General features: G+C 48.2%; 1 protein-coding gene across 12 annotated transcripts in view; it reads left to right on the plus strand.

Annotated features, from left to right (window-relative positions):
• The first annotated feature begins 3,209 nt into the window (after positions 1-3,209).
• RBFOX1 (RNA binding fox-1 homolog 1) overlaps positions 3,210-13,097 on the plus strand; it is a 2,051,181-nt gene continuing 2,041,293 nt past the window's right edge. For 11 of the 12 annotated variants that reach the window (XM_027611432.2, XM_027611426.2, XM_027611425.2 and 8 more), the window contains exon 1: positions 3,210-3,494. In XM_027611432.2, the coding sequence (XP_027467233.1) occupies positions 3,288-3,494 (207 nt within the window). In that variant the 5' untranslated portion in view covers positions 3,210-3,287. The remainder of the gene's footprint in view (positions 3,495-13,097) is intronic. The other variant, XM_035722269.1, reaches the window with a different exon arrangement.

A 13,097-nucleotide genomic window follows, 5' to 3' on the forward strand; every position in this document is an offset into this window, starting at 1 on the left:
GCTTAATGACTGATCCCCCAGGCGCCTCTGTTAGTCTTATCCTTATTCAGTCTCCCTCTTATCAACTGTCACATCTGAAGCCTTAGGACCCTCCAACTTCAGAGCTAGACTTGCCTTCCCTACAAGAAAAGCACATGAGTTAATGGTAGTTAAAAGTAGATACACTTTCTTTTTAAAAAAATTTTTTTTGAGTATAGTTGACACATAATGTTACATTAGTTTCAGATGATGTACTTTCTTTTTGAGCCCTTATTATGTGTCATGCTAAGAGCTTTGTAGGCACAATTTTGTTCAATTCATGATAATCCCCATGAAGTACTGTTATGCCTATTTTACAGATGAGGAAACTGAAGCTCCCAAAGGTCAGTTTCCCTGCATAAGATTATGCAGCTAAGAGTAAAGCCAGAACCCTAATCAAACTCTGTCCCCAGAGCCCTAGCTGAGCTAACTTGCCCTCTAAACCCCACGGTGGAAGGGTGAGAATCCAGACATATTTGAGACCCACCAAAGGAGCTTCCCCATCACTACCCTGCTTACCTTTGTCTGGCTGGAGCTGGCTGACCACAGCAAGTTAGGTTCCATAGCAAATGTTGTTGGGGCCCTTGCCCACATCCCTTGCCCTCACCACTTCTGCAAATGCTGACTTGCCTTTATCCAAGGCCAGCCACTTTCCCAGGTGAGTATAAATGGACTTACCTTTGTTCTGGACTTTCCTTCATCTTGATCATCATTATCATCAGATCTAGTCAAGTTGCTGGAAAGTTGAAGAGTGGTCTCTGGGGGATCTACCTCACTGGCTTGGTAAACTCATGCCCTTTCTTTTGATGTCAGGCCCTGTAACCCTTTGACCGTCCCTAATTTTTCTGCCAAGTTTCAAATGCTGCAGAAAATGGAGTTGACGCTATGACCTTGGGCCAAAGTGGAAGTGTGGAGACCAGAATCATGAATTATACTTTATTCTTAGAAATGTCAGACTGTTTTGTGGTTAAGAGCACAGTCTTTCAGTTGGACACCCTAGGTTTGAATCCCAGCTCTATCACTGTATAATAACCACAGGATGGGTTTGGAGTCCCACTGGGCCCACTGCGAGACAGGGGAGCTAAAACTCTATTGGTCATCTGATCTATATAAGCCCTACTCTGGTGGACCCCACTAATGTTTTGGGTCTCCTGGAATTAGTGTCGTTTTAGAGCCCAGGTCCTGTGATTCTGTAAATGTCTGATTTTTTCCTTTTCCTCAATGCGGTCACCTGGGAAAAGGCCATAGGTACCTTTGGGGAGGGCTGGGAAAAAGATTAACATTATACAATTTTGGGCCGTGTACCAAGATCCTTCCCCAAGGGGACCCAGCCTCCCTGGGTCTGTAAACTGGCTCTGGGAACTGATTGAGGGAGGTCATGACTCTGCTTTTATGATTCAAGTTAGACTTTTGTTCACTTGACCTAGAATTCTGCTCATTCAGATCAGTAGGAATTTAGTACGCTTCCCATCTATTTCACTTCTAGGGATACCATGACCAACTTGCCAATGTCATAGTTCTGTGCACATCAGACTATCCTGATTTTGGCTTTGACTGTACTGTCAATGGTAACCATGCCCACTTTGCCTTTGGCTATTGAGCTGCCACTTGGCTTCTGTCATGCCGGGATCCAATGACCCCAGTGCATTTAGGTTTCCCAGTTCAGTGGCAGCAATTCCCACTATAATGTGCCTTGGGCATGTTGCTTAGCCTCTTTATACCTCCGTGTCCACCTCTGTACATTGGGGATAATAACAGGGTTGTTGTGAGACTTAGATGGAAGGTGATATAAGAGGGCCTCAAAGCCCACCCATGTTTATTAGAATTATTTGTGCTGGTTGGGAGGGAAGAGATGGAGGAGAGAGGAAGGGGCTGGATCGAGAAGGGGAAGGTGTAGGATGCAGAGAACGCTGGGCGGGAGCAGATCCTTTTACTCATGCAACAAATGTTTCTTGAGCACTTACTACAGGCCGCTCACCTTGATAGCTTTTCAGAATAAAATCATGAACAAGGCAGAGGCAGTGACTGCCTAAAGGAGATTAGTGGGAGAAAAACTGGAGAAGCAAATTGCAGCATGATCTCTGTGCTTGGTTGAGGAAGCTCAGGGAACATAGGAGCCTGGTGCTCATTCAGCCTTCCCTGGACACGGTGTTAACAGTTAATTATCCAGAAAATACCTCCTGGTTCAACTAACACAGCTGAGGGAGTCCCACATTGATGTGAAGAACATGTTGGGCACACTATATCAATCCATCACTGCAAAATATTTCTCAAAGTCTCCTCCCTTTGTCCATCAGCACTGCTGCTGTGTGGAGTCCCTGCCGTAGTTTTCTCCCTGGTCCAGCCTTTCATGCCTGGTCGCCAGCAACCTCTCTATCCACCACACCTCTCTTCCCTCATCCATCCTGCTGCAGCCACACAGGCTTCTTGCTGCCTTCCTCCCAGCCTCTGGACTTTTGCACATGCTCTTCCCTTTGCTGGAACACCCTTTACCTGGCTGAGAACTGTTCATCTTGTATATCTCCAGTCAGTGCTCATTTCCTCTGCCCCTTTCCCAGCTCCAGGCCTTCTGAGGCTCTTCTGTTTTAGGTTCCCTTGTTCCCAGTAGTCCTCTGTTGCAGCCCTTTGCCCCGTTGACAAAGTATCAATCAATCAACTCCCCTCCCCCCCACCCCCCGCACTGGGCTCTACCTGGGCAGGGACAATGCCTGCCATGGTCACTGTTATAATCCCCTACCCCAGGGCAGTGCTTGGCCCATAGTGATGCTCAATAAATATCCCTGATAGGTAAGCATAGCTTTGAAAAGTGGTGTCTTTGCATTAAGCCTATCACCCTCCAGGCCAAATTCTTCATCTGTTCTGAGCAGCCTCTAAATCATTCAAGATGCAGAATAGTACCAAAGACCAAGGTGTTCATCCTTGTAGGGCATTGGAGAAGTGGACCTCTTCTGTCCCTTCTTTCTCCCTTCCTTGGCCAGGGAGACCGTGGGGGTGCAACCTGGGGGCGGGGCTTTGCCAGAGCCGGCCTGGCCCTTAGCAGGTGAGAGGAGCGCAGGCCTCTTCCACGCGTGCCTGCGGTATGCGTGAGCAGCCAGAAGGGGGCGGCAGAGAGACAGGAGTGGTCCGCGGAGGAGCCCAGCTCCGAGCCCAGCCGCGCGAACCCACTGAGCCCGCGCTCAGAAGCCCGATCTCCCACCGACAGGCCGCTGGGTTCAGGAGAGTGCCGAGTCCTTTCTCTTCCCCAAGTAAAGACAGAACACCCTGGAACCATGGCCAGCCCTTCTGGCAGCCCTGAAGATTCGGGCAAGCTCAGAGGCAGGGATGGCCGGCAGAGGCGGGAGGAGGAGGATGCCCCTCCGGAGGAGAAGAGATTGAAGCTGGGGCTGGAGGGAGGAAGCGCAGCGCAGGAGGAAGAAGACGCGCCACGTCTGGGCAGGGAAGAGACCGGCACCCAGACAGGTGGCGAAGGCAGAGGTGTAAGTGAGCGGGGGCGCAGGAGGGACGGGGGCTAGAGGTGGGGTGGGGTGGGCAGGATGCTCCCCGTCGGCCGTCAGGTTCAAGTTGATAATTGGGCAGCAACTCCTGAGGGCAGGAGCGGTGTGACAGCTCATGGGGACCTCTGAGAAACTAGATGCTTGGTTGTTGGTGGCAACCCCCTTCTTGTTTATGTAGCATTGACTCGCTGATTCTCCCACGACATCGTCGTCATCTGGCTGGGAGACCCGTGGGTTCTGCGGTTAGCCAAAAAGGGGAAGGGGAAGCTCTGTGTCCTGGGGGCCCCCAGAAGGGGAAGGAGGTGAGGGGAAGGAGGGCTCAGAGCAGCCCTCAACCTTCAGCTCCCTCCTGGGCAGCGCTGTTTTAGGTGTCTCTCTGGGACTTTTCTGGTTGTGTGTTTCTCTCACCTGGTAAGGGGCTTGGGTGGGAAGTACCCTAGCACAGGTTCTGCCAAAGCCTGCCCTGTCAGCATGTGGGCTGGCAGCAGCTCAGCCCATGCCCCTCACCTGCCCTGCATCTTCCTGTCATTGCTCCCCATTCGGGTTGGGCAGTGAGAGTTTAGAGAGAAGGCAGGTGGCTTCCATCCCCGAAGTCATTCTCCTCTCCTTATTCTTTCTGAGAGGGACAGTGAGGCAAAGTTCTGAGCATCCCCTCAGGTAGTACCTGGCTGTGGTCCCTGCTGGCTGAGGGTATGTGTGAGGGTGTTTTGTTGTGTATGTGCGTGGTTATGTGAGTCACTAGGCATGTGTGGGATGGAGCTCAGTGACCAGCTTGATCCCTTGGTTCCCGCTTTCTGCTTCCTCTCTTGAATCTTCCAGTTGTGACCTGGCTGACCTTACATTTGGGGAGCACATGAGTCTGGAGGACAGATGAGGGCTGGCTGGATAGCAGTCCCCATGGCAAGGGCTGCCACCTTGAGAGTTTTTAATGGATAATGGCATTGACCTTTATGTTTCTTCTGAATGTTTTTATTCTTGACCATTTGCTTGGCTGAGCTTTTCTTAAAAATTTGATTAGTGGCTAGTGAGCCCCATGAGAGAGTTCCCATTCTTTCTCCCAAATCCACATAGGCAGCTGCAGCTTGCCTACGTTCACCAGGCTGCATCAAAGCCCAGCTGACCCAGAGTGGGGCTGCTCCCAGGTGCTGCTTCAGAGATTTCACCCTCCCCCCATGGTTGTAATTGTGTTCAGACTATGGGCCACCTGGACACCAGGACCAGGTGAATTTCTCTCTCAGATGCCAGGAGAAGGATAATCCTTATGGAAGGTTTATTGGGACACATCACGGAAAGAGTGAGAGGGATGTGTCACAGTGTGGTAAGAGGAGAGGCCCTGGGTCAGAAACATGATTATGGAGGCAGTGCAGTGCTATGAAACCTTTCCTCTCTCTATCACTTCCCTCATTACTTGGGACTTTGACAAAGACCAGATATGAGAATGCAAGGAAATGACCAAGTGCAGTGGGATGTAGGAATGTGGATTTGAATCTTGGCGCTGGCCTTCCTTTGCTGGGTGACTCAGAGCAAGTTACTTAACCTCTCCGAGACTAGTGTCCTCATTGGTGAAATGCATATGCCAATAGGCCTTGTTTCATGGGGTTATTACCCCTGAGATTAAGTAAAGTTTATCCATAGAAAGCACTTAGCATTAAGGCCGGCACATAGTATGTGCTCAATAAATGTGATTTAGTACTGAAATTCACTCCATGTAGCTCACTTACTGTCATCTTTGGTTCTAAGGGTACATCACAAGAGATGAAGGTCTTAGGCCAGAATCTCCATATTAAATGCTTTCTGAAGATTAAGGAATTATGGGCAGGTGATGAAATTTTTAAAAGGCAGAAACCCCATTGAACTTTTTGGTTCAAAAAGGGAAATGGGGATCTCATGGTTTGAAGGATTATTTCATAACTGGATAGAAACTGTCCTTTCCTGAATCTGAATCTGAATCCAATTTTATTTTCTCCTTTTGGGGCATGTGGATCTTCTGGGGAAAGTGGCCCTTCACAGCAATGGTGTTTTGGTTTTTAAGTTTAAAGGTTGGCCAAGCTTGTGCTGCCCAGAATGCCCATCAGATAGATTTCTCCTCCTTTGTAGTTTCTATAGGAATATTCTCTTTAAAGAACCCAGAAAGCAGTTTCGGGCTGGTGCCAGGAGCAGCAGCTATTTCTTTGAGGAAAGCCCATTTCTTCACTCACAGACTATGTCCAAATGGATCAAGAAGAACGGAACACCTTTTCATGAAATTTTTGTCTATGTAGACCATTAGCTTGGTTAAAACGTTAAAAACATTCTTGTTCTTTAATAGCAGATTATTTTTAGGTGCAGATCATTTTGAGCTTTTCTCTGCAGGAGCTGCATGGGCATCACCTCCCTGTCCATGCTGTATCTAGATATTTTTAAAGGATTAAATACCCTTTACCTTCACTGGGTTTGGTGCTTTGGATGGCTGAGGTTTACATGTGACTGGTTGTCCCTCCAAGTGGGTCCCACGCTTGGCTCTTGCCTTGAAGGGGAAGGGGGTTGCTTCCTCTGGAGGTTGCTACGGGGTGCTTTTAGGAGGTAATGTGAGGCCCCAGGAGCTATCTCAGTGCAGAGTCCTTTTGGAGATGTGGCTGGAGGAGGGTATGTGCCTAGTGAGGACTGATCCCTAGAAGTTTCACAGACTCCTTTTGCCCTCTCCAGACCAGGGTTGCTGAGAAGGTATGAAAGAACCAATCCTCCCAGAGCCTTTATTGACTCCTTTAAAGTGACCCCAGGGTGAGTCTGGCCTGCAGCTCTTCCTGGGGGGAGAGAAGGATCTCTTCTAGGTAATTGGTTATCAACATTATCAACATTAGCGGTTTGTTCAGTTTTTCTCAAGATCAGGAAGCTCGGCATAGACTTCTGGATTGTGCTGGGCAGAGCTGAAATCCCCTGATGGAATCCTCATTCAAGAGTCTCCAGAGTTGAGACCAGAATAGGGAGGTCATCATCAGCAGGGGGCCCCTTATAGAGGGAAGTCCCAACTGCAGGTCTTTCCCTTCTCACTGGTGAAGGTCTGCACCTGGGTGTCTCAACTTTGCCACTAGTGACATTTGGGGCCAGATCATTCTCTGTTGTGGGGGGCTGTCCTTAGCAGCATCCCTGGCCTGTAGCCACTGGATACCATTAACACTGCCTCTCCATCACCAGTGTGACAACTGAATATGTCCCCATACATTGCCAAATGTCTACGGCTTGGGGAGGATACAGATGAAATCACTTTATCTGAAAGCCACTGCAAAAATGTTTCAGAGAGTAGGTGTTAAGTTTGGGTCCTTGCTGTACCACTCGTAAGCTATGTAGCCTTGGGAAATTTATACAACTTCCATGGGCCTCAGTTTCCTCATCTATAAAATGGAGATAGTAAGATAAACCTCAATGGAAGGTTATGTGGGCATTCAATACAATTCCAAGATAATAAATGGAAAAGGCTTAGCATAGCATTTAGATACAGAAAAGCACAAAACAAATGGTCAATTCCATTTTTACTTATTTGGGTGAGTCGGATTCTGTCTTCCATCCCCTTATCCATTTGGTGAGGTGCAAGGGTGGGGAAGTATCATCCACCTAAACCTTAGGTTAGATTCAGGTAGCATCTCAGCTTTCTCTATGGAACTCACTGGTTTCTCTCCAGTTTCCTCCTTGATTCTCTGGTTCTGGATTCTAGGAGGTAGGAGTGTGGGTAGTCGGAGCAGGTGACACTCAGTTTACTTCCACGCTGGAGAATTCCAAAGCTGGCTTGCCATGACAGGGCTTTTGGACCAACATCTGGTTTCTGGATTCCCATTTGAACACAGCTGGACTCCACAGGGCTGAAGCTCTCTCTGCCAAGATATAGATATTTCCCTGGCAACGATCTCTCAAGCTGACATGAAGACATGGCCACCTACCAGAACACAGTGCTGCACGGGCTCTCCTGTAATTTGTGAGGCAAGCTTCTGAGGATTGCAGTGTGCGTGAGAAACCGTAGGAGGTTCCCTCGTCCTCCAAGGGCCAAAAAGTGGGGTGAAGGTTGGTGAAGGGTCCTCCAGGGAAGAAGAAGGCATGGAGGGCATTTCTTTCAGTGAGAACAGAGAGGTATAGGCCACATACTGGTTGGTTCAGACCACTCTGCGGGAGACAGGTGCCTCTGTGCATGCAGTAGTTTTGGATTCTGAGCTGTGTAGCCCTTAGCTTTAATCATTTCAGAAATATTTAACCCCAGTGCTAGCAAACCAGAGTGTGGTTTGGGCTTCTCAGCTGGAAAGACACAGACTGCCAGCCAATGTCCTTCTGATTCTTTTCATTTCATTGAGATGGTTGTTGTCCCTTTGTATTCTCTGGGACATGATTTGGAGCTGAAGGAGCAGGAGGGAGACCAGTTTGGGGGCTGGGACAGGGGTCTCTGCCAGGGATGTGGTCGCTGGGATAGTGGTGATGGTAGTGGGTGGAGTTGAATGCCTGAACAGAGGAAAGCTTATGAGATACGGTAAGGACTCAAGTATCTATTTGGTATGGCAATGAGAAAGAGGCAGGGTCAGATTGACCTCCAGAATGGCAGGGAAGACTATGAATTTGATTTTGGACTCTGGCTGAGTTTGCTCTCAGACCCAGGTGACAATGTCTAACAAGATAGACAGATCTGGGCCTGGAGATTCAGATTTGAGAGTCATCAGTGTAGATGGTACTTGGAGCCATGGGGACACCTGAGGTTGACTGGGGAAACAGTGGAGGGGAAAGGGGAGGGGCTTTGGTATCAGCCCAAGGAAATCTTAATGATGATAGGAGAAGAATCCATGAGAAGGATCAGAGGAGCATCAGGCAGAGGACATGTGGCTCCACAGACAGGAGGATAGAAAGATGAAGGTTGGTTGTGTTGAAGAGAGCCTGTTGGATTTAATATATCATGCTCCTGGGCTCCTGCTGGAATTTTAATGGAGGCCGGTCATGGGGGGCTACCAGGATTCTTCCTAATGTGGGCATTTCAGCACCCAACTGGGGTGTGTTCACCAAAATATGAGACACTCATGGTCTTGACTTTTTTGCAAAATTATAGTTTGTGCACATGACTGCAGAGCTTTCTGTCCTCCTTACAACACTCAGCTGTCACTTTTCCACATTACCTTGGAAAAGGACCCAGCCTTTTTTTTTTTTTTTAAAGACTTTATTTATTTATTTGACAGAGAGAGACATAGTGAGAGAGGGAACACAAGCAGGGGGAGTAGGAGAGGGAAAAGCAGGCTTCCCCGTGGAGCAGGGAGCCCGATGTGAGGCTCGATCCCAGGATGCTGGGATCATGACCTGAGCCGAAGGCAGACGCTTAATGACTGAGCCGCCCAGGCGCCCCAGGACCCAGCCTTTTGGTGGAGAGCCCTGCCCTGGCAGTGTTTCTTGGCACAAGATGGTTCCATTGGGAGATCTTCACCTCTCAATACTGAGGGCTCTTTTCATTCCTTCTCCAAGTATTTGAGCAGCTCCTAAGTGCCAGGTACTGGTCTAGGTGCTGATCTACGAGACGGTTCAGTTCCTGTTCTCTTGGAGACCCTACTCTAGTGGTAGAGCCAGACTCTGGTCCATAGGCCAATGCTGGCCCCCTGCTTGTGATTGTAAATAAAGTTTTATTGGCATCCAGCTGCACCCATTCATGTACATATTGTCTATGGCTGCTTGCCTGCACTAATGGGAGAGTTGAGTAGTTGGGAGAGACTGTATAGCTCACAAAGCCAAAAATATTTACCTGATAGTCTGAGGTTAAGGGACCTTGCACTCACATGGTGTCCCATGAGGGTGTGAGTACAGCTGTCCTTGAAATGTGTGCAGCTCTGAGGAGGGGTTGCAGTGAAAGTGCTCAACTTGCAGGACTCCAAAGGAGGGGGCAACAGGTCCCCCACTCTCAACTTTATGGGTCTTTGGTGTCAGGGGCAGGACGGGGGTTCTGAGTGGGCTTTCCTCACTGCTGTGGCAGGGCACCAGGCTAACATCATGCAGTTTTTGGATGGGGGAGACAAAAAAGGGGACGTGGGGAATAGCAACTTATTCCCTTCCTAAGAATTTCCTTGAGATGGGTCCCTAGCAAGTGTTTAGGGTCCCACGTTGCACAACTGCCCAAATCCAGTGAGGTCAACCATCTTGGTGCTGTGAGTTTGGGGTACAGAGCTTCCAAATCACTAAGAAGAGAGAGAAAAAAAGATGGTTTTTGCAAGCCCGAGAACTCAGGTTATTGGAATTAACATTTCCCCCTGAAGTTTTATAATGTCTGGGCATGCATATTTAAGTGTCTGCCTCAAAAGCTCTCACTAATAAGCAGATGGTGCATTTAATTTCCTTTTTTTTTTTTTTTTTTTTTTGTTCTCTGAGCAATACAGCTTCCTGCATGGCCTCCTTGCAGACAACTGCATGTGGGGGTGACAGGACTTCTGACCATCAACACAGGTCTCCAGAGGCTGAGAGCCCTGTATTCATGGGGCTATTCCATGGAGGGGCTGGTCTTTTCCCTTCTTTTCAGCCCCAGCAGGAAGTTGTCAGGTTACTCACAGCCCACAGGGCTCCTGCCTTTGCTACTCCAAAGAATCTTGGCTACATCTGACACCCTGTACCTCACCAGCTGGTGAATGGGGGTCCCAGGAAAGCTGGAGGTCTGAGAGTGCAGCCCGAGAGCATGAGGGGGCCTGGGAAAAGCTGCTGGGAAGAGGCTCCAAAAGGATGGTAGAGGCAAATAGGAGAAAAGGAGAGCTGGCGTGCAGAGCAAGGACCTTGAAGGCACAAAGGAGAAAGCTGGAATTTCTAAAAACAGAGAGAAGAGCAGATACCTTTAGCATAGCTCAGGTGTGTCTGGGCTTTTTGAGTTTTGCTTGTTTTCCTTCTTTCTGACTCCTCTCACTGTGTTTTAGGGTGTTAAAGAAATAGACTTTTGGGGGCTCCATGAAGCTCTGGGTCTGGAGGTCTTTGGAGAATGCAGGGGCTACCCTGAGGGTCTCCTTGGCTCTGTGCCTTCTCTTGTCCAGGCCTCCATCCCTGACTGTGTGCAGATCTGCCTTGTGTCTCAGACTTCTGCCCTGGAGAAACCTGGACAGGGCTTGTGTCTTTGGTTTGGGGCTTTTGTCTTGTGTGTCTGGATAAGGAAGACTTTGTGACTTGGAAACCTGTTCGCTTGAATTGGAAGGTACCTGGGAGGGAAAATCTACTGCCTTCTTCATTTTTCTTTTTGCTTCTGTGTTCTTTGTTGACCTGATAGAGTTGTAAGCCCTGGTGTGTGGGAATCAGGCTGGATGAAAGAATCTACATGGTATGAGTATAATTTTTTGGCTTTTGTTCTGTTTATTAAAAATACAAATTATTATTTGCTCATTGTAAAGGATTTAAACAATACAACTATATAGAAGACAAAAAACAAAACTCCTCCTTTATCTGTTTTTCTTCAATCTTGCTTCTCAGAAGTAACACTGGGAGGGGTTGAGGTATATCCTTCCACAGCTTTCTCTGTGTGTAGGCAAGCATGTATATCTGCACGTAAATTGTTTAATTTTAATTTTTTTATTTTTTTTTTTATTTATTTTTTTATTTTATTTTATTTTTTTTTTAATTTTAATTTTTTTAAAAATAAAAATGGGATCATGCTATATTTATTGTTTGGAAAAGCCTCGTTTTAACTCAGTGATGTATATCTTTGACATCATATTATGTTGGAACCTGGACTCCACCTTCCTTAAAGACAGTTATTCTGCTGTGTGGATGCACTGTACTTTCTTTAGGCCAACCCTATACTGATAGATCTCTGAATGGTTTCTGCTTCTTCCCTATTGCAAACGGTGTTGTGATGAGTATTCCAGCACATATCACTTGATGCTCTGTGTCTGTGTTTTTTGTAAGATGTTCCTAGGAACAGGATATCCAGGTCAATGGGTGATCAGTGCTGCATTTGCGTCCTGGTGAAGTGTGTTTTCCTGCTGCCAGCTCCCTAAGGCTCTACATGGTGCCATCCTCTACAGGGGTCATCCCCCAAAGCCTAAGGGCATTGGCCAGAATGGCATTCTCTGTCTCACTTTCATCTAGGTCAGTCCACACCCTGGTGCCACCCCCAGCAGAGACTCTGGCTTCCAGCTCTGGCAGGTGGCCTCACACTGGAGGAGGGAAAGTTCACTTTCCCAAACATTCTTGGTACTATTATTACAAGTTCCAAAGTTGGCATTTGACTCCTTCAGGCCTTGCCGCTCTCTACCTGTGTGTTCTTGAGCTGTTTCACTCTCTGGCTTCAGTTTCCTCAAAGGTAAGTGGTGATAATAATATAATAATAATGGCTGCCACCCTGGGCTGCTAGGAGGACTCAGTGAAGTAACTATCACACGCTTGGCTTGTTGTGCACATGCAGGCAAGTGCTGGGGGTCATTGCTGAGTGTTGAGTAAGCCAAACTGTAGTTTGACCAGGGCCTGTGTCTTCAGTACCAAGTCTAGCACCAGGCCTTTAGTAGCTGCTCAGAAAATGCTCAGCCAGTGACTGGAATGGCAGGGACAGAGATTGTGGCAGAGGCAGTGAGAGCAGACCAAAGGAAACAGAGCTCCCACTAGGTTCCCAGGTGGAGAACTCCAAGATGACTCTCCAGTCTTAGAGCCCCCTGCCCCTTTCCCATACTTCCCAAGGCCCATAGGAGTTTGCTGTGTCTTTCAGGCCAGAGCCCAGAAGCTGGGGCCTGGGCAGGTGCTGGTCAGCATTCTGCTGTATCAGGGCACCTCCATTCCCAACTTGGACCCGGATGCCAAGTGACTCAAAGTTGGCAGGGACTTGGCTTGTTCTGAGCCCAGGGACAGAAGATAGGGAGGTGTGGAGGGGTGGGGACCCCCATTTTGGCCCTTGCTTTTTCTCCTTCACTTTGGACACTGCAGTGTGTGTGTGTGTGTGTGTGTGTGTGTGTGTGTGTGTATGTATTTCTCTGTAAGTTTCCAAGTCTTAGGTTGTGTTTGTGTGGGACTAGGTTTGCCAGTTAAACTTGACATCCAATTAACAAATTTTTTAGTATAGGTATATCCCAATGCAACATTTGAGACATAAAAACAATTCATTGTTTATCTGAAATTCAAGTTTAACTGGTGTCCTGTCTTTTTACTTGCTACATCTGACATTTCTGTGTGGAGGTTGTCAGTGTGTGTTGGTGTGTCTCCATTCAAGGGACTGTCTATAGGCACAGGGATGGGGACCAATTGAGAAAACCCTCCCAGGCTGCTTCAGTGGCCTAGAGGCTGATGGGTTGGATACTCGAGCCCCTGGTTCTGGGTGGTGCTCCCTAGCATCTTTCTCCCTGTTACCTCTGTTGATTTCCCTCCCATCTCTCTCTGAACACAGAGGCAAGAGCTGCCCCATCCACCCTTGTTTGGAGCACAGCTGCCCAGCCAGACATGCAAACAGCATGCAGATGGCTGCAAAGCTTTCCCCAGCTCCCTCTGCAAGGGGCTGCAGATGAAAAGGAAGCCCTCATCCTCACCGCCTCCCCCTTCTAGAAAACCTTGGCCAACAGCCACTGTGTTGCCGCTTTAGACACTCCTCCCTCCTGGCGATTAAACCACATCGTGTTTTGCCAAACAAATAAA

The sequence above is a fragment of the Zalophus californianus genome, chromosome 10 (assembly GCF_009762305.2).
Source record: "Zalophus californianus isolate mZalCal1 chromosome 10, mZalCal1.pri.v2, whole genome shotgun sequence".
In the NCBI taxonomy this organism is placed as follows: domain Eukaryota; kingdom Metazoa; phylum Chordata; class Mammalia; order Carnivora; family Otariidae; genus Zalophus; species Zalophus californianus.